The sequence below is a fragment of the Prinia subflava genome, chromosome 28 (genome assembly GCF_021018805.1).
Source record: "Prinia subflava isolate CZ2003 ecotype Zambia chromosome 28, Cam_Psub_1.2, whole genome shotgun sequence".
NCBI classification, from domain to species: Eukaryota; Metazoa; Chordata; class Aves; order Passeriformes; family Cisticolidae; genus Prinia; species Prinia subflava.
Window position 1 is genome coordinate 3,200,156 of NC_086274.1, and position 21,186 is coordinate 3,221,341.

A 21,186-nucleotide genomic window follows, 5' to 3' on the forward strand; every position below is an offset into this window, starting at 1 on the left:
GAAGGATAGAAAATTACTGTCACTTTTCTGATGATGGATGAGAAGTTAATCTGTGAACTCAGCCCTTTTCTTGCTAGTGTGTCACCCTGTCAGCCCCCTGGCCTCTTCTATGAAGGAGACTAACAGGATCTCTTACCAAAAACTGCCAGCCCAGGGGAACAAGGGGAATGAGAGTTGAGGTACCCTTTCAGTGCTGGGCTTTCTTTGAGGTTGCAGTTCTACCTGTGTGGAGTGCTGCTACAGCCTGAGGTGTGCCTGGCTCTGGCCTGTAGACAAAAGCTCTGACTCCAAAGCTCTCAGCAGGCACCTCTCATCAGCACTGCTGCTTGTGTTGTTAATGGACAGAAGGAGAATTAAATTGTGAGTGCCTGTAATTCTTACACTTGGAATCTTCAGCACACTTTGTGCCTGTGCAGGGCCCTGTGTTAATAACAAGATCTTCTGCTCTCTCTTGGAAAACTGTCTGTCTCACTTGATTTGCTTCCCTCTTTAAAATTTTGCCTGGTCTTTCCGTGTGCTTTGGGCACACATTGTTCAGAGGATACTTGCCTGTGCTCATCCAGGGTATGAGACTGGATTTTGTTATTGCCTGCTCTGTTAGCTCCTGAAACTTTCTGGTAACACATGGAAGTGCTCAGAGAGAGCAGCCTACTTCATTAACATGGGTTTTGCTGGGAGTGAGTGTGACTGGAGCAAAAGTTGATGGAACTGAAGCAGCTCTCAGCTCCTCCTCAGTGAAGCAGTTTATGGGGTCAGAGCCAGAAGGTCACAGCTATTCACCCGTTGTTACTTCCTGAGCATTATTGCTATTTGTCCCTGAGCAGGAGCTAGAGAGGTCATAGCTGCATGCTGCAAAGCAGCTAGATGGTTCCTGGCATCTGCAAGGGGAGTACTGATGTTAAATTAGATCCTGTCTCATCCCTGGGAAACAGTGAGCACACCTGAATGTTGGCATCATTGGAAAGGCATTTGGATGGCATCTGTGAAATGTGTTTGTCTGGTTTCAGATCAGCTCCTGCTGTGGATTTGTGCTCTGTCACCCTTGGATCCTGTAAAGATCAGAGGTGTGCTTGGCTCAGAGAGGCTGACCTTGCCCTTGGTCAAATGTGAAGCTTGTTCAGATGTTCTGTACTGGCACAGTTCCCCTTTCTGTGGTTTGGACTGTGCTTAGACTTTGGGAAAGAGAGTAACTGTATCTCCTAAAATGCAGGTTATTTTGGAGTATCTAACCCCCATCCAGATGCTTGATGCAAGGTATCATCAAATCCTGCATCCCCTAGGAAAAGGACCTGGTGCTTTTAAAATGGGGGTTCTTCAAGGTGTGGCTCCAGCTGGGGCCTCATAAGATGGGGGCACCCCAAATCTCTTGGTAGTACTGAAATCTGGCTTCTTCTGAAGTCTTGATTCTTCTCATAGCACCATACCTGTGGTCATGGGATGGGTAACTAAGTTCTGGTGGTTCTTGTCCAGCACTGATGTGCTCCCTAGGGTGAGGTTCTTAGCGAGAATGATCCTTTCTGCATACCACAGATACGCCAGCTCTTAACTGGTTTTACTGGGAGCTGGGTGGCAGCTGACCCACATAAAGATAATTATAAAGAAAGAGAACATACCAGCACCGGGTTTTGTGCAATGTATGAAATGTAGTGTTGCTTGTTCTGATGTCTGAGCCTTCCCAGTACAGTCTGTGTGGGTCTTGGACAATCCAATAAAAGCTAATTGAGGAGGAAGAGGTTTTGCACAGGTTGTAAGTAAACTGAGGTTGTACAGCCCAGCCTGGGAAAATTCCTTGCACACAATCAAGGGGCCTTTGGAGACTAAAACAGCACAAATCCTTTTGTTGCTAGTGGCAAGTGAGCAGGCAGTGGGCAAGGCCAGCAGTCACCTGTATCAGGTGTGGATCAGTACTTAAATGTGAGGTGCAGCCACGCAGCTCCAGCTGAGGAAGCCCAGGCAGGGACAGGAGTTTACTCAGCTCTATTAAACCTGTTCCATGGCAGGGAAATGCGCCTGTGGTGGCAGCAGCTGTATCGGCTCCCCAGGCTGAGGCTGGACACAGAGTTACTACCTAGGAAGAAGCAGATTCCACTGCACTTGGCCTTTTCCTTTGCTCTTGGCACAGCTCCCCACCCATGCCAAGGGTTGTGCCTGGCCCATGCTGCACACCTGCCCTTGGCCAAGCTGGGAACAGAAGTCCAGGAGTGCCATTGCTCAGAGCTGTAAAATTGATAGCTGGTGTGTTAGTGCAAGTGTTTGTGCAGACACAGCCTTAAGGGCTTGTGTTGTTAAATATATGTGTCTCTCTCTCTGCTTTTTATTTTACTAGTGCTTTTGTGTGTCTCTCTTATGAAATGCAGGTGTCCCATATAGCAAGAAGGGAGATAAAATTCACTTTAATGGCTACAATTATACTTAACTATGCTGAGTCAGTCTGGCAGAAAGAACAACATGTTCAGACTGGCAGTTTATAATGTAATGTCCTATGATGCTGGAAAGCGATGCCTTCCAGCAGAGAGTGGATAGAGCACAGATTAAAATAAAGAATCTTGAAGGGAATGCACCTTTTAGTTTGGGTTGGAGAGATGTCACATTTTGAGGCCCTTGCCCTGTCTTGCAGTCCCTCTGCCCCCAGGGCTGTTGACCAGTGCTAGCCCAGGGAGGCAGTGTCAGTGCCACTGGTGAAAGGTCACTTCGATGTCAAAGCTGTTGTGTATCAAAAGCAACGGTGCCACTGGGCGAGAGGGGTGCCCAGACAAGAGTCTGCACCTGCCTGGGGTAGGGTGAGGTTTTCTTGGATGGTGGTTGTTTGGGATTTTTTAAACCATCCTGCAGTCTTCTAGTGCTGTATCAGTAGTAGGTCTGACAAATTACAGCAGCATTTCTAGGGGGGAAGGGAACATGTCGCACCAGAAGCATTGAGGAGGGTGTTTCTTTTGGGGGCCAGGGGGGTGTGATCCTTTGGTAGCAGAGCTGTCCTGAACCTGGGACACCAGGTAGGTTTTTTCAGTGGGCAGCTGCAGGGCATGTGGCTGGGATAGCTCCTGCCCTTCCTGCCTGGTTAATTAGTGATCTGAGCAGCCATTCTGCTTTCACTGATGTGGGACGAGAAAGTGATTGGGGCAGGGATGTTGGATCAAGGTTTGCTTTTGCTAATTTCATATGCAATTCCTAAGAGGACATTACACGAGCCCTTTTTGACATTTGCTCACTGAAGCGAACACAAGCACCTTAACTTTTCCACAATGGTCGTCCCAACCCCTGGAATAACCCAGAATCTTTACTAATAGTTTGTGCTTGGACTTTGCACTCATACAGAGAATTTAAAAGGCAGTAAAGTACATAACCATGAGTTGGGTCTTATACAAATAAAAATTGTTGGGTGGTTTGGGATTGTTTGTTGCTGTGTTGATTTTTTTTTTTATTGTCACAGACTGTTCACCTAGGAACTGAATTGTGGGGGCAGGTGATCCTACCAAACCTTGAGACAACATCCCCACTCCCCACCCAAAATGGTTGCAGTAGGAACCCATCAATTGCTGGGTCAAAATGGCTCAGCTTTCCTGCGGTTCTTTTTGCAGGTGGAGCTTCCATTAGGGACTATTTTAGGGCTTTAATCACAGCTTCTTAAATCCTTGCTATAAACATAGAGCAGGCAAAGAAAGAGCTGAAGGTGTGACTTCTGCTGGCCCCTGCTCCTGGGGAGCAACATGGAACAGCTAAATGGGTGCACTAACCACCACAGCGTACTGTAACCACACTTTTCCTTCTAGCAGATGGCAAAGAGTTTAGCATCTTGCTTTTCCAGGATTTTGTATTCCAATTAGGAAGTCTTTATCAAGCCACTTGCTCTAGGATAGTCCTGTTTTGTCACTTTACATGGAGAAGTTCTCCCTGGTAATCTGCATCATGCAGCACAAAGTGAGCCCGACTCCTGCACGAAGCCAGCTGCCACGTTTTGTCACATCTGAGCAGCCCCAGCAGGCAGAGCCTGTCCCCAGCCCTGGCCCCCAGGCCAGCAGCAACACAGAGCACGTGGCTGCCCTGAAACTCTTGTGGCTTCAGTGTGCAGCCGCCCTTCTGGCTGCTGGAAACTTCCACCTGCGCTGAGGATTGACACTTGTGTCTCTTGTGCTGTGCCTGTACCTGCAGAGGTGGAGAGTGCACAAATGGGGAAGAGACTTTTTGGGATCCTGATGGGCACAGGCACATTGGCCACTGCAGCCTCTCCTCCAGGGTCGGGAGAGGGGATAACAACTGCCAAACACCAGCACCGATGTGTAACAGCTCAATGTTTCAAATGTGTCAAATGTGTCACCGCCCTTGTGCTGAGACTGTCTGGGAATGATAAAGATGCATTTTCTGTTTGAAATAGGTGCAGTACTTCTTCAAGATTCTGGACAACTAACAGCTCCATCCTCAGCCACTGCAACAGACACACACACAGCACTGTGTGTTCATTCATTTATTTGTCCAATGTTTCAACCTGACTGAAATACAAGATCAACAAGAGCACTGTACTCCTGGCTATTATTACATGTTAGAACATAGAGTTTGCACTTTAGACAACATTTAACACCATTCTATGGGGTACTGCATTGCTTTTATAAAGTTTAAAATAAAGATTTATTTTCAAACATGTGACTTTGGTTTATTTCATACATTACACTTTCTTGCAGAAAAAATAAAATTGTACAACTGCATAAATATAAAATTCTTCCACCATGAAAATGGCTAAAACATTCAATAAAGACATTAGCACCACAGTGTGCGATGCCTTCAGCAGGGAAAAAAAAAAGAAAAAAGAAAAAGAAAAAATATACAAAGCAAAGAGTTATGCCTATCACTGAGGAGAGTGATAGTCTGACCCAGTCTCTCACACAACATACTGGAGGATAAGGGAAGAGGTGGAGAGAGAGACAGCATTCGCTACAAAGCACAGTACACAATCACCTATTCTTTTTAACTTCACTTAAGTTAGTTTCCCTGCCACCCCTCCAAATAAAATACCCAAACACCACAGAAAAGCCAGAAGCCTTATGGAGTGCTGTTAAATATCGTCTCACAGGTGGGCCTTTCTTTGAAAAGGAACAAAATAATGAGAAGTTTCATGCCAGTTCTAGTCCCATTGAGTATTTACACCTTGGACAGCAAAAGTCTTTGCTCACAAGAAGTAGAAAACAGATACAATACATGGCTTGAAAAATGACCAGAGTATGCACCTATAGTACTGTACACTAAATAAAATACACAAGGCAGCAATACTTAGGGGCCAGAAACACTGCTTACTACAAGTCAGTTATGGAATCATAATTTACAGTAAAAATGGGCATGTCCCAAGGCTCAATTTTGTTTTCTTTTGTCATTTACAGTAGAATAAATATTTGTCGCTATTGCTACACTTTGTTTACATTCTAACCTAGTAAATGCAGAAAGCTAGTGTAAAGCATATAGATTACGTGTAGGTCCCATACGTATGACAGTTTGTTCAAGACTAGTAGGTTTTCTTTTTTGTTCTTTTTTTTTTTTAACCTTTTTAAATGGCTAGGAGGAGGAGGAGGAGGGGGGAAGAAGAGAGTTGTGCTTACAATCAGCTGCTTTTAATGTCGAATTTAATATCAAAGCGTCCCTGGAAGCGGTCCTTGTCGCTGTAGACGATGTTCTGCCCGTAGGCCCTGCACTCCACGCGCACCTCCATGTCGTAGGTCAGGTTGGTGAACTGCACGGCCACCAGCGGCTGCAGGTACCGCGGCTGCAGCAGCTTCCCGTAGTAGGGGTAGTACTGCAGCCCGAAGCCGGGGTAGCCGCCCATGCCGTAGTACTCCACCACGCCCACTTTGTCCACGTCCTCCTCTCGCTGCAGGGGGAACAGGAGGCACAGCCAGTGACACCCGCCCAAACTCCGCCTGTGGCAGCAGCTGATTTTCAGCGGGACCCTCACCTCCCCTTTGGTGCCCACCATGACAGCACAGGAGCGGCCAGGGGCGCAGAGGATGTGTCAGCACACAACCAGAGCGCCCCCCAGCACACGCCAGCCAGGAAAAGGGCTTTGCTTAATTTAAAGCCTCAGCCACTTCACACTGTTTGAAACCACTGAACCCTCCTGTGGCACGACTGCACAGGCTCTGGCTACAAAAAACTTTGCTGTTTCTCAGCTGCTTTACACATGCCAAGTATGAAATATAGTCCCTGGAGGCCTTTTTTTGGCTCCAGCACAGCACTTGGAAGCCAAATGGTTCCTTTTGAAGATACCCTTAAACTATCCTGCCCTGCTTTTACCCCACACTGTGAGGGCAGCACTAACTCATCCATCAGCAGGGCTTTGAGAAACTTCTGTTCCTGAGGAGGAGGTACCCCAAGTAAGAAGCACCCCATTTGTCTATGGAAAGGTAGGCAGGGGGTTAACTACACCTGGACAAAGGCTTAGTCATCCCCTGCAGCTTCCCAACTCCGCTCTGTCGCATTTCAACTCACCTTGGCCACGCAGTGGACAGGGATGAGATTGGGGTTGTATTTTGCCATAACCTCAGCAGGGAGGCTTTCATTGGCTGGAGCCTAGAAGAAATCCAGAACAAGGGGAAGTTACACACTGAACACTCCTCTGCAGACTGGAGCACCTTTGCAGCAACAACGATCAGCAGTATGGAACACACACCATTAACTGGGACCCCTTCTAAGCACAGTGCAGAGGCAACAGCTCTCAGTGGTTCTGGGGACAGACAAATACTGTGACACAACTGGAAGCAGGGGAACTTGAGCCAAGCAGAACTGCTGGCTGTTCTTACAGCTTCACCTGCTGCTGTGGATACAAGCAGGTCAGGCTGGGTTTAGCTCCATGGTGTCCCTGGGGAAAGCATTTCATGGCAGAGGATCTATAGCTAGTGGGGCTTGGTTATGCAAGCTCAGGCAGCAACAGTATTGCACTGGTGCAGGATTTGCCACCTGCCTGCCAGAGGTGTGTGCAATCAGGACTGGAAAAGCAAGGAAAGTACAAAGTGTGGCAGGTCTCACCCTGACTCTGCTGAACTTCAACACCACCAACAAGGAAGGACAAAAGCTCTGGGTGTATCAGAGAAAGGTGCGAGTGCCAACTCTCATAGTCCAACCATTAACCCAGCTGGTCTTTGGTCTTTTAAAGTGCAGCAGTTTTGCTTGACAACTGCAGTTTCAGATCTGCTTTACGAACACTTTTCCCAGTTCAAGAACTGCGGGGTCTCCGCTGGAATGTGGAACCCCAAAAATAAATACTGCCTTGGATACATTGTTTCTAAATGAAACCTGCCAAGTCATTCTGTGACTAGACCCCGCTGTCTAATGCAGTCTGGAGGTCTCTAGAGCTCCGCGGCAAAAAAAGAAAGGAACACACCAAACCCTTCTCTTTCCCAGTCATCAAACATGCACATCTCATGTCACCCCACAGCCACCACAGTATGTTCTGCTAAAATATTTCCACCACGCATCAGATAAACCAAAAGTCTGCTCATTTCTTTTAGCACAGGACAAGCTCCCTTTGAAGGAAAACATTCCTCAGGACTCACTAGACAGCACCATTTTCCATCCTCAAGTGCCCTGACAGATGGGAGTGAGGTGGCATAGAACACCATTTGCACTGTTCTCCATCCAAAAGATGAGTGGCAGGTTTTGCACACCACCTTATTCAACAGCACGTGTTTTGCCACTGCATTCTTAAAAGAAGTTCTTAAGCATTTTAATGCATCAGGGAAAAAAACAGAAGGAAAAGCTATGAATGTCCAGATTAACACCCTTCAGCATTACTGCAGACTTGCCTTTGGGTGAAGGACAGAGCAACCAGTTGGCAGAGATATCCTACAGCCTCTGGAAAACCACATTAAATTAACTGAAGACCTCCTCACCTTTCTTGCAGCTGTGCCTGACTTTCAAATATAGCTTACTCTTTACAGCCTGTGTTTCACTCTGGTATTTAATATAAGCATTTCAACATTTAATTAAGCAGTTTTAGCAAGGCAGAGAAGTCTACACTGCCTGAGGAAAATAATGGAGTGGGTCAGGCATGACAAAATGTAATGGTGTTACTATAGACAGGGTTGGTCTGGGATGGTCCCATGGAAGCATACAAGAATTTAAAAAAGAATTTATCATTTGAAGAAAACACCCCATTATAGTAACTCCAATAGCAAGCTCAGAAGTTACCAGATAAATAACCAGGAGCTTGCACTGTGAAGTTCACTGCTACTTGTCACCAACCTGCAGTGCACAACTTTCACTGCTTTTCAATTAAAAGCATTTTTAAAGCAAATTACTCAAATTGTCTCACAATTTATCCTCTGCAGAAAGGGTTTAATACCGATCTCTTCCTGCAGACCAAAAAGAAGGCACAGCAAATCTGCAGCCAACCCCTCCTCCTGATCAGTAGCTTCTGCTAGAAAGGAGATACTTGCCTGAGGTTTGAAGCCAATAATTCTGTTGAGCTTGACAAGGATGCATGGTTTGCCATCCTTGTACCCATAGGTGGGATCTTGTAATCCAGAACAGTTTTCCAGCCATTCACGTTTGAATTTGCAGACCTTCTTCTGGCCCTGGTCATTATTATATGGTCCTCTCTCTTTGTATTCAGAAGGTGTGTCTGTCACGGCGGGGGAAGGAAAAGACAACCATATGCAGTGGGAACTTTTGTGTGTCACTTACACCTCCCCAGGCCATTGGGATGTCCCTGTCACCAGAGCAGTTAAGGCACTCCACAGACCTATGCCCAGCCACCCCCCAGGTGGGGCTGCTCCCAGACCACCAAGCTTTATGGAGTTCTGTTTTATAACTGAGATTTCTTCTAGAGTCACCTGGCTCAGAGACTATTTTTTTCCTGGGCAGGTTTTACCAGTGGGTTCCCCTCAGATTTGATACAGACGTATTATGAGTAGAGAGTCTCATTCACATCATTACAAATAACCTATTAAAGGTTAACATCTCCCAGATCTTCGACTGCATGGCATGAAGGGGACCAACACTGGCTTTAGCAAGTCATCAGTAAAACCCCTGTGGCTTTCAGAGAGAGCAAGGTCAGTGCCACGAGCTTCAGAGTCAGCTGCGATGTTGTTCACGTGAAATGTGGGGGTTCCCAACCCTACAGTAAGCTGCTGAGTGTGGCCCAGCGTGGTCTGCCCAAAAGAAATTAATGAGCAGCCAGTTAACCGAGGTGCTGCTGGAACAGCTGAAAACCAAACCCACCATTGCTCAACCTCAGCTTCTGGTGGACCTGACAGAGGCATCATTCAGAGCCCTCGGCTGGAGGAAACAATCGAGCCTTACCTCCACAGTCCTGAAACACGATGCTTTCAGTTTGTTGCTCAGCACTGTAGTCCCTTAAGAAATTATCAAGGTTCTTCACATAGGCTTCATAACTTCTGGGATCAGAGGCAGTAAAGGCAATTTCTGTCTTTTGAACCTGGGGGACTTGAGTCAGTCCTAAGAAAAGCAAAATCAGGAAGAAACCATTAAGTACACCTCAGAGCTGCACAGCCTCCAGCTGGTACCATGAACATAACTCCTAATAATAATGATAATAATCTCTCTTTTTCAGACTTAAGAACTTTGACAAAACAGCTTAAGCTCACTGGAGGGGAGCTTCTCCTCTTTCCAGCAACAGTCTTAGATATTTATCACAGTATTTATGTCAGATAAAAAGACAAAAATCACAAAGTGGAGAAGTGAGGGTACAAGTTAAGGCTTCCTTCAAGAAAAACAGCAAACCACAGGTGCACTGTGCACTTCAGCCTCCTCCTCGAGGACAGAGGGGAAGCTGCATGTGAGACCAACCCCACAGAACACAAGTATCCCTAAGAGGCTGCCTTCAGTGTCTGCAAACACCATGTTTAGGATACAGCACAGCTGTCCACTCGTGAGCCCCTGCAGTAAAAGACAAGAGAGGTTTCCCAAGTCTGGTCACGCTCTGCCAGCTGGAATCCACATGGCCTTTGTGTGTCTCTTTTGTGGGATGCAGGGCAGGAGACATTTTCTCCCTAAGTAAATTCAGCTGCCTGAGCACTGCCTCCTCTTTTCATTGCCTAATTGGGTATTTCTGACTGTAAAACTCATCTTCTGAGCTCTTGTATCAGCAGCTCATCACCAAGGAGGTGAGTAGGAAATGCCACCACACAAAAGAGTTGTTTAAAAGATTCTCCAGATTCTGGGCTGTGCTACCAGCTCAGATTTAGACTGTAATCATAATGCATGGAGAAGGGACTATAAAAACAAGAAATGTCTACAGCTAATAAAAAGCCCCATCTCCTTTGCTCTTCATTGTGAACTTAGAAATAGTTGCTCTTATGCAATATTTAGGTCACATTTTAATTGGAAGTATTGATGCATAGCTAACATTTTAACTTAAGTAATGGGAACCGAGTTCATGCTGCTTTTGTGGCAGCCACTGTAATTATTGAGGTCTTGACTTCAGTTCAGTTTGTCATCTTCATTTTAGCAAGATCAAGAAAAGGAGCAGGGGAGCAGCATTTGCTTTGACAGCTTTCAGAACAGGCCTGTTGCCAAGGAGCTCCTCTGGTGCAAAACTCAGGCAGCTTAGCTGGCTGGCCCCAACCCACAAGAGCTTGTGACTCCAGTAATTTTTCCAAAGCCACTTGAGTGCTTCTGCTCAGTCCCTCCTCAGATCAACTCACCACTGCCCCCCACCCCCCTGCCACTACCCACTAACTTGGAATTTGTAACCTAGGACAAAGATTAGCTTTGTTCCCCTAAACACAGCTCCTGGTCGCCAAAGACTGCGAGAAGTCCAGCAAGGAGCTCGGGTGTTTCAAGTTTTATTCCTGAAGCAGCTTTAACTGCTCAAAAATTCCTCTGGTAGAAATGGACCAGGTTGAGTTTACAAGTTTAGAAGCAATTTACTATTCCTCTAGCAGAATGACATCCTGCCCTCCAAAGTCAGTGGCTTTCAACCCCTTCTTGAGCAATTACTCCTCCTCTTGCTTCACAAACAGTTATATATAGAATAAATATGCCAGTTTCCATTTTAGTAAGGGACTTCAATCTCATCCTGCCAAGCCCTTCTCATGTTACCACTCAGCTGGGAAGCAACACACTCAGTCACCTGAAGTGGCTGTCTGGAATTGCAGCAGAGGCAGGCCAGGCCTTGGGTCCTCTCCTGGGTCTGCCTTTTCCAGAGTTCAAGTTACAGGTGTGTCATTAAAGTGTATAAATACAAAAAAAAAAAGAAAAAAAATCAAGAAAACATGGCCAGGCTTGTTAAGTTCCAGTCAGGCAATTGAAGCTGTCAGTTTTGCTCAGGACCTCCCCATCTCTGTTTCTTATCTTGGCCAAGGTAACACACAGGGCACACACACAGGCCTGGCAAAGGTGACGTGAAGGTCAGCAATAAACCCTGTGGTTTGTAAAAGCCATCCATTAGAGGATCCCTGTTCTCTCTTTAAGAGAGCCTGGCCACTGATAGGTACAGTCCAAAGCCCACCCTCTGTCCATCAGACAAGTGACTTGGCTGGAGAACAGACCCCCATCCCAAAGCATCCCTGCCTTGCACATCTCCAGGCAGTACCACCAAGCTGCTGCTCCAGCAACCAGCACAAGGGAAGCACTGTTCCTGCCAGGTAGCCTGTAGCCAAGGCTGGGCTGTTTTCTGTCTAATTGGGAACATTTCCAGGTGGTCGGATGAACCAGACTGGACCAGGCTTTGGCACACGGAGTGGTTGTTTTGTTTAGGATAGTAGCAAAGTAGAGATCAATCTTCCCACTTGCAAAGCAAGAAAGAAAATCTATGATTGTCATGAAAATTAACTTTATCCTAATTAAAAAATGAATTCCTGGTTTCTACCAGAACTTCCATTCTCACATGCCTGCGACTGCCTGGATGCAAAGCCCTAAGCCCTGATTTATCATTTCCTTCTTTACATCCTACAGCCAAACTAACAGCTGCAGTGCTGTTAGCAGAGCAGAAGCCTTAAACAATCTTGTGTGGAAAACCAAGCGTGTTGTACGACGGCAGAAGGTAACCTCTGCAGAACACTAACCCTTCTGGAACATTCTCTCACCCCTACTTGGGAACTTAAGCAAGCAGGGACAGGAAAAAACATTTAAAAGCTGAGCCCCTGCAGTACTACCTGGCATGTATTGCTAGACACCCAAGGAAGTGTGTGCCTGGCAGGAATGAAGATTTTAGGGGCCGTGTGCACATGAGGAAGTCATTCATGGGCAAGTCCTATGGGGGAAAAAGAAACAAACCCGCAGATGCTTTCATAGTCAGGAGTCTAACAACCCTCTCGCCATCCTCAGATTGTGATCACTATGACACAGCTCTGCATCTCAAGCTATTACAACAGAGATGCACCACGGTGTCACGTGGTGATGCAGTTCTTTCCACAGGAAAGAATCAAGTAACTCATTGCTAAAATACTGACAAGTTAGAAAATTGCTGCAACTGGCACTTCAGAGTGCCTTCTTAGGAAATACAACTCATCTTCACTTGGCTGACATTGTCCATATAAATGATGAGCAATGCCTTGAGCTGGTAGTGGACACCACCTTCTGTTGGCTGTGACTATAGAAGGACATCAAACACCAAAAACCCTAAGTAAAGACGTTTGGGTTTTTTTTTTCAGCTACAGTTCCACTTCCAAAATGCCGCTGCAGAATAAAATCCTGCTTATTTAAAAAACGGTTATCCTGTTCATCTAAAAAACAATTTTCCACATAGATTTTATCATTCTAAGCTGCAATAGCAAGACTTCAGGAGAAGTATCCTGAGGGTAAAGAGGAAGAAACTAAAAGTGGGAAGTCAAGCTTGTTATTGGGAGCGGTTGTATAAGGACATAGTAACCACTCTTGCTCCATCACACCATGCTCATTTCCAAGTACCACGTAATCTTTGTTCCAAATGAGCATGAACACTCCTGAGATGACACAGACAACAAAACTGAGTGATCACTACACCCTCCCCCAGCTCACTATGTGAGGATAGATTTTAAAAGCCACCATATCAAACAATGTCTTTCCAAGCTTCCAGTCAACCTCATCCCCAGAGTGCAAAAAGCAGGCACCAGTCTTCTGCAAATGCAGCAAAACCTGCTTGGCTGTAACATCCTGGAGCCTGGGACTGAGATTTTCCCAGGCACAGGTGCTGCTGAGATGAGAGAAGCAAAGAAATGCAATTTCACAGGGGGCAGCACACACTCCTTTGAAGTCTCCCTGCAACCTTGCTGCTGCTGTCCAAGCTAAATAAGCCAAGTGGGGAACATACACCAAAGCAGCCTTTTCCATGATGCACTCACTGCCCAGCAGTGCCTGAAGCAGGGACACCTGAAATCCCCTGGCTGAGCAGGGATTCTTCCTTCCAGCCACCTGTACAGAGCTTTGCCTCAGGCTGCAGTGAGCCCCGTCCCCTCGGTCCCACCCGTGACAGAATGCTGTTCCACGGGATGCACACCACAAGATGGCAGGATACACAGCCCAATTTGTACTGGGGTGGGGACAGGGAGGAGGAAGCTTTATTTTTTTCAGGGTGCTTCTTAAGAGGCAATATCCTCATCCTTTGCTTCTAGCAGGGTACGTCCTCTGTGTTCAAAGCGGAGTCCGGGCCTGCAGCACACGTGGAACTGGGACTGTCGCAACGGCAGGGCTGGACGGGCAGGTGAACTGCACTGTCCCTTCCCCCACCACAAGACAAAAGAAACAAAAAAATAGTGTAATGGAAAGGTACAATACTCAGCTTGCCCTGAAGCCCTGTATAACATTCCTGTTGTGTTCAATGCAGAAACCAATTACCATATTAATGACACTTGGCTACAAAAATAGCACTTTATGGCTTTCAATGTTATACCCATGTCAATAACTCAATACAACACCCTGTAGGTTCTGTTGCTATTATGAAATCTGTTGTATTTCAGAACAAGAATGATATTATAGCAGCCCCTACAGCATTTTCTCCTCCAAGTCCTAAAGGCAAGTCTAGCTTCTCCTTTCTCAAAACATTCTGGGCCAGCAAAACAGTCTTGCCCAAGAAGGACAGAGCACTGGAACAAGAATAAAACCAGCTTTTCTGGCTCCCTGGAAAATCCAGGGCTTTATCAAGCTGCCAGTATACTTACTTGGCTCACAAAAGTTCCCACAAGAACCAGGAATTAGAATTGCACAACATCCTATTTTATATAGTTCATTATCTGCAGGTGTCTCAGATCACAGAAAGTTCAAGTTTGATGCTCACCACACACGTGTTCCTTGACAGAACAGCAGCTGTGCTTGCAGCACTGGGGAGAATCCTGCACAGCCAGGGAATGCAGGGTTTGTTGACCCCCCCAAACAGCAGTGCAGCCACTCAGTACCTGTCAGTGTCTCTGAAAGCCTGCATTAAAGGGCTGTTTTGGACTCGCACTTTCACAGCTGCTGTGCTACAGGACAAGGAATGTACTGGATATTAAGTGCCAGTCTCCGCCATGCCCTACACCAGCTTGGCCACATCTGCAGGAAGAGCTGTCAAGTGATGCTCTGCAAAGGATCCTTTGCTATTTACTAATTATTTCTTTGAAGTTTTATGCATATGCCATTGCAGCTTGGGTCAAAACCCTTGTTTACTGGCTCCCCACTGCCACACAATCGAGGAGGTGGATTTTGTTCCCCTTGATTTCAGTACCCATCCTGAAAGCTCATTACAAAAGATTCCTGACAACCTTTTCATTATTCCTCCATTTTGATTTCTGCAGTACACGCTACAAAAATGTCTTGAAATTCAATTCCTTTTTTTTTTATTAAAAAAAAGAAGCCCTAGAAAAACTGCTGCAATATGCAATTAAGATATTAATAAAAATCCTCTGCAAGCTGAAATTTGTCACAGAAATTTTACTAGAGTTGCTTTGAAATTGGAATTGTAAACTGCTGTTTCACAGAAAGCAAACTGTTTACCTAGAATGGGTAATTGTGTGACATCTGGCTGAACAGCAGGGCTATCAGGGTGAGACCTCAGATCCGTGGGCGCCTTTGCTAATTATTTCATGAAGGGGAAAAACATTGCTGAGGAACACCTACCCCAGCATTAGCCATGTGAGCTTTTCAAATGCAGCCAGTGGCTCTGGGCAGTGTCAGTGACAGTCTTTCCTGCAAATGTCAGGGTACACGGCAGAGACTAAGAGAGCTGCTTTCAGAGCTTAAGACAGTATTTGTCTCAGCCACGGTGGTGGCACATGAACAAGTGTAACACCACACTAACACAGCAGTTCCAGCCTCTGGTCTGTGTTTAAAGCATGCTGGTTTAAAGCAGTTATCTGGAAAAGATGACTTAGCTGAGCTGTAACACCGTTTGGTGACGGTGACATTCCCTGTGGTTAGGGCAGGGATTCACAGCACAGCGTTACAGACAGTGGGGCTGCAAGACACAGCGCAGCACCAGGGCCAGCTCGTGTAGCTACAAGCCATCAGCCTCACAATTGTCACTTAAATACCACTGTTATTAAAAGCTTCTGAACTGCTTTGCAGAGCAACTGGAGACGGATCGTTAGGATGCCCAGTGCCAGGCAGCCTCAAGGTCATTGGCACTGTGGGAGAGCAGCAGTGGCGCAGCTCCCCCCGCGCTCCAGCCTGGCTGCGGTGGGGCTCGGATGGCGCAGCGCGAACCTGCGGCAAGGGCCGCTCGCGCCTTCTGCCCTGCCCAGGCACTGCCCAGGCAGCGTTTTGAGCAGAGATCTACTGTCTGCGAGGACAGGCCACACATCAGCACCTCCCACGCCAGCCAGTTGCAGTTCCCACTAGTGAGTGCCACAGCCTCTCCAGAGCGTGGGGTACTTTGGTGTCGGATAAAGCAATGCTGTGAGCACCCCCAGAACTGGCACTGTCCCCTTTGTCCTTGTGCACACCATTTCTACAGATAGAGCCAAGATTTTATCTTTATCCCTTCACTTACCCATGTGAACAGAGTGGTTCTGAAGAAAGAAAAACTAAACCCAGCTTCCTCATACAGCCCAAAAGAGAAGCCTCATATGTTCCCAGAAGTGAAGCCTTTTAGCGTCACCCCATCACTTCAGCTTAGGGGAAAGGAAAGCCAAACTAGGTTCAAGTTCCTCTCAGAGGGGAGACATTTTTCATGTGATGCAACCTTTAATTCTAGCAGGATTGTCTTCAAGCACCAGTACTGTTAACACAGAAAGGCTGAGAACATACCCACCCCCTACAAGTATGTGTTGCAGCAATGACACGCTTATTTCATCCTCCTCCTTGAGGTGAGTAACCAACCCCGCCTTCCCAGAACGGCTTGCACAAAGTCAAACACGGGCTTAGTTACCTGGAGGTGCCACTCGATCCTGGTATTTGGGCTCAAATTCGCTGACAGTGAGCAACATCACTTGGATGGTCCCAATGAATATACCAGCCAGGCAACCATAGAAGATGACATAGAAGAGGAGGATCTTAACTGCAAGAGAAAAGAAACAAAGAGGAATCAAATCGAGCCCTCATGGCAGTCATGTTTCAGGACAATACTTCCAACCTTTGCCACTTGCAAGGAAGAGGAAATTCAGATGTTGCAGAGACATCTGTTTAACAGTGAGATTATGCCCTGATGCAGACAGGAAATGTAAGGCCCTTCAGTTTGGTGGTGGGGAAACATGAGCCCCTGAAAACTCAGAAATACATGAATGAGGGTTTGGGCTTATAAAATGTAAAGACTAAACCAGGTTCCCCCACACCTTTGAGGATCCTTTGGCTGATCCAGCACTGCCAGCACAGGCCCTTGCACTTGACACTGTCAGTGATCCAAGTGCCCCACAGCAAGCATGGGTGTGCTGCGGAGTTACTCATTCCACACAGCTCTGGGGCTCAAAGCTATTTCCAGGAGCAGTAACAGTAAATGTTTCATTCACATTTACAAGCCATTATAAAGCCTGATCTCTTCTAGTAATTCAGGCCATCACCTCCAAAAAGACAACAGGAAAAGAGCTGAGGCCCAATTAATTTCAGCACTCTATCTCAAATGTAGGGGAGTACTCTTAAGTCAAAACACTGCACATTTACCAGCCTTGTATGCCTAGAAAGGCACTCTGGCACTGATCATACCAATTAAAGAATGAATTACATAACAATGGAAGATTGAATGTAGTTTCAGTCTAAAGGGAACGTCTGAAATAATCTTGTGGTGGGGGGTGGGAAGAATAGAGAAGAGTCTGGAGATGCAGTGCAGCTCTGGCTATCAGTTACCCAGTTTACAAGGATTATCTGAACAGATTAACTGCAGGGTAACATGCTGTACTACACACCACCAGGCCACCTACAAGGGTAGGCCAGCCTGTGCCAAGCAACCGTATTGCTCATCAAGCTGCAGGGACAGGCAGAGGCCAAGGACAACTTGAGAGCGAACCTGCTTCAGCTCAGACTGTCCTCACCCAATTGCAAACAAAACAGATGTAGTTTATTTGAAGGACTTGAAGTGATGAGCTACCAGAGAAGGGGAGTAAGTAGTGGGTGGAAATATTCCTCCTCACTCCCCAGCTCCATCATAAAAAACCCCTACATCATTAAAGAAACCTCACAACGCAAGCTGGCAGTTCTGGTTGTTACAAGTCTATGAAAGACAGGCAAGCAGGAGGGCCACCCAGAGAAACAGAGGCTGAGGGACACTGTCAGCAAGGCACTCCATCCTCTTGTGTTCCTCGTGTGCACTGCAGGTAGCCAGGGCTGGAGGGCAGAGCTGGGTGCAGTTGTGGTGCTCCAGGAGTTAAAGCACTCTTTGGTATCCAGGCAGCGTAAAGCAAATGGCCGTGACGTCAGGGACGTGTGGAAATTTTTTCCAGAGCACGGTCATAGGAGGTGCTGTTGTAACAAACCAAACACTAATGCTGTTGTCTGCAGCGTAATGCCTTTGAGTTTTGTAACATCAAAAGGCAAACGCTGGGAGGTAGCTTATTTAATCAGGTTCCCAGCCAGGATGCTCTAAACGCCAAAGACACCTTAAAGGTCAAAACCGCTCCAAGGTCTCAGCAAATACGCAGTGGGTCTAGAAATCGAGCACCACAGGGTTGAAGGAAAAAGCGTCTTGCAACAGGTGGGCTTAAAACAGAAGAATCTGATCATCAGCCTGCAGATCGACTCAGCAAATGGAAATCAGTCCTAGGCGGATAGGTACGGGCACTCTGGGAGAAGGACCTGGTTCAGCCTCCGCGTTTGAAGCACTGCGCAGTTGCCTGGTGCCTCAGGAGCAGAAAATACCTCTCCATGCGCACCCACAACCCCATTCTGCTCACGTAAAGATACGGCAGAAGCCTGCTCCAGTCCGCCTGCCAGAGCTGCCGGCTCTGGATGTGGCACCTCCGGCCGATCCATTACAGTGGGAGCTGAATTCAACATCGCAAGGGTGGCAACACCAGCTGTGGTTGGCAGCAACTGGAAGGCTGTCTATTTGCATAAAGAAATTAGAAGCCTCTTTAAGCTTTATAAAGGCTATAAATACAGCACCCAACGAATACATCATAGCATTTATGAGGAATGCACATAGAGCCATTTCCTTCTTGCCGAGATATTAAAAGTCAATTCTCTTTTTCAGCGAAGTAAAACTCGCTTAGTTTCATGTATCCAGAGAAAACAGAAAAAAAGAAAAAGCCTCTGTAAGGTCTAAGGCAGATGAGAGCTGGGAGGTCCCCCGACGGCGATGCTCCCGGGCCGGGCCAGCCACCGGGAAAGGAAGGAGACCCAAGGACGAGGCGCCCTCGACAAGGTCGGCCCGACCCCGCCTCACCCCCGGACCCACCTGGAGCCGCACTCGGGGGGCAGCGCTCGCCGGCCCCCGCGGGGCCCCAGCGGACTCCGAGGGGAGAGGGCAGAGGGACCCCGGCCCTGCCTCCCCCGCCCCGCGGGGACGCCCCGTCCCCAGCCCCCCCCCGCCCCGGCCGCAGCCCCGCCGCAGCCGGCGGAGGCGGAGCGCCGGGGCCGTGCTGCAGCGCCCGCCGCATCGCCGCCCCCCGGTCCCGCACTCACACCAGCTGCCCCCGGTGCGGCCCAGCAGCTCCTTCTTCTCCGAGTTCCAGATGAATTTCTTCCAGTTTCCGTCAGCGTCCTTGGCCTTCCCGCGGGCCATGGCGAGCGGCGGGGTGGGCGAGCGGCGTGCGGGGATCTACAGCCCTGGGCGGGCGGAGCGGGCAGGACCCGGCCGGGCGGAGCGGCCCCGGAAGGTGCGGGTGGGTGCGCCCGCCCCTGCGGCGCCGGCCCGGCGGGGCAGAGCGGGAGAGGCGACCGGGGGGACGCGGGAGCGGCGGGGAAGCGCGGCGGAGCGCACGGGGCACGGAGCAGCCGCGCTGCCCGCGCAGCGCCCCTTCATATACACCGCGGGCTCCGCCCTGCCCGCGCCGCCGCCAATGCGGCTCCGCGGAGCGCCCCGCGGGCGGGGCCCGGGGCGGGCGGGGTGCGCTGGGGGCGCGCCGGCGGCCGGAGCGCCGAGGAGGACGGGGCGGGGGTTGCGGCACCGGCACCGGCACTGGCACCGGCGGGGAGGGTGGGTGCGGGCCGCCCGCCGGAGCTCCGACCCGCCGCGCCGGGCACCGCGGCGTGCGCGTGCCCGCGGGGGCGCGCGTCCCTCGCCTGGCCGTAGCTGCGGGCGCGTGTGTGCGCGCGCCCGCACACCTGTGCGCGCGCCGGCCGGCACACGTGCGCGCCCGTTCCCGACGTTCCCGCCCGTTCCCGGTGTTCCCGCCCCGCCCGCGCCCTGCGGGGCCCCGCTCGCCGCAGCAGAGCCGATCGGCCGGGCGCTGCCGGGCGCCGCCGGGCGCCGTCCCTCGCCTGCCCTGCCCTGCCCCCGGCGCTGCGCTCCCCCGGCCCCGCCGCGCTCCGCCGGGCTCACGTGGAACGCGGCTGCGGAATAAGGAGCGCCAGGAGCGCTCCCGGCCCGGCCCCGCGCTCCGCCGGCCGCGCCCTGGGAGCAGCAGCCGGGAGGGGCGCGCAGGGGCTCCCCGGCGGCAGCGGGACCTGCCCGTCCCCTGCGGCGGGAGGAACACGGCTCGCACACGCCACAGCCGCCGCCGCCCTTGCGGGGTGACCTTCAGGGCGTGCACGGACGCCACTGCCGCCTCCGGGTCGGGGGACGGCCTGGCGCCGGCAGCGCACCCCGGCCCGGCCCGGCGGGGTTGGGGGGGTTCTCTGCGGGGACACCTCTGTGATCACAGGTAACCAATGTGCCTTGGTCCCCTGGCACCATTACAGCACAGTTAAATTAAATCTGTACATCCAAGCATACTCTGAACTTCCTGTCGGGTTGCAATATTGTATTCCACGTATTTTCTTGCCCTTAAGCTACTGATACATTCTCTGAACTTTAGCTCCGTCTTCCTCTTTCCCCCTTAAGGTCTGGAATGGCAATGAATGCACATAAAATGAGCCTTTCCACGGTACTACCCAGCAGGTGCACGTCCTGGCAGTTGCCTGCAAGAACGCCCTAGCCTGGAGTTAAGGACCACCCAAACTCAGCATGCTCTTCTCAGGTCTCAAGAAGCAGTGGTCTGGCCACCATCATCACATACCCTTCCTAAGCCATTAAAGCTAGCATTTAGGGGACAAATCGTAATGGGGCACCCTTCTCCAAGTGATTGGTGGCTACAACCCTGAACCAGCCCCTGAAGCAGCTGAGGGACCTGCTTTTTTAGCCCCTCAGCCTTACTTTGCTGGAGCCACTCTAGGTCTAGACAGGCCAGGTACCCTCAAGCTCACAACACCATCCATGAGGGTGGGGTCCTTAGCTTTAGAGATGCAAGCAGACTTCTCAAAGCCATGAAGGCTTGTGGGTCAGAGACACACAGAGGTTGTGTGCCTGGAAGGCCGTGTGTGTTTAACTGGAAGTGTCTGGTTTGATGAACATGCCATGATACATTATACATGACCAAAGGGAGCTGGGTGTGCCACATGGATTTTCTTCCTGGGTTAGGAGAATCTGCTCTCAGTGGTGTTTATGTGATGGGAAAGAGCTGGAGAGCCACGGGCAAGACGATAATTGGAATCTCTCTTTTCTCCTTGGTGTCTGGTCAGAGCTGGTCTTTTAAAGAGTCCTGGTGATGATGGTTGATAACAAAAGCAAACACAGACAGCACTACCTGATACCCAAGTGAACATCATCTCCACTGCAGGGAGGGCAGTATCACTTACAACTTCAGGCAGCTGTGATTACAATCAAGCCAGTAAATACCCCAACAAGCCCTGCAGAAGGGAAAGCCACCCATTTTTGACTCC

At 49.2% G+C, this 21,186-nt stretch overlaps 2 protein-coding genes across 2 annotated transcripts in view; one reads left to right on the forward strand and one right to left on the reverse strand.

Moving 5' to 3' along the window:
- The window catches only part of NME7 (NME/NM23 family member 7), an 87,583-nt gene extending 82,742 nt beyond the window's left edge, over positions 1-4,841 (forward strand). The window contains exon 12 of the mRNA XM_063419918.1: positions 4,373-4,841. Coding sequence (XP_063275988.1) covers positions 4,373-4,405 — 33 coding nt within the window. The 3' untranslated portion in view covers positions 4,406-4,841. The remainder of the gene's footprint in view (positions 1-4,372) is intronic.
- On the reverse strand, positions 4,448-19,091 carry ATP1B1 (ATPase Na+/K+ transporting subunit beta 1). Its single transcript, XM_063419919.1, has 6 exons — positions 18,949-19,091; positions 16,265-16,393; positions 9,283-9,438; positions 8,418-8,602; positions 6,472-6,552; positions 4,448-5,854 (listed from the first exon to the last, which is right to left on the reverse strand). Exons 1-6 carry the CDS (start codon positions 19,046-19,048, stop codon positions 5,588-5,590), a joined length of 918 nt encoding a protein of 305 aa, XP_063275989.1. The 5' UTR covers positions 19,049-19,091; the 3' UTR covers positions 4,448-5,587.
- Positions 19,092-21,186: the final 2,095 nt, after the last annotated feature.

Excerpts from the sequence above, each read along its gene's own strand:
- ATP1B1 (XM_063419919.1), bottom strand. The coding sequence starts at position 19,048 with ATGGCCCGCGGGAAGGCCAAGGACGCTGACGGAAACTGGAAGAAATTC. Across the intron at positions 16,394-18,948 it reads CCGCACCGGGGGCAGCTGGT|TTAAGATCCTCCTCTTCTAT; the intron begins GTGAGTGCGGGA and ends TTTCTCTTGCAG. Across the intron at positions 5,855-6,471 it reads CTGTCCACTGCGTGGCCAAG|CGAGAGGAGGACGTGGACAA; the intron begins GTGAGTTGAAAT and ends TTCCCCCTGCAG.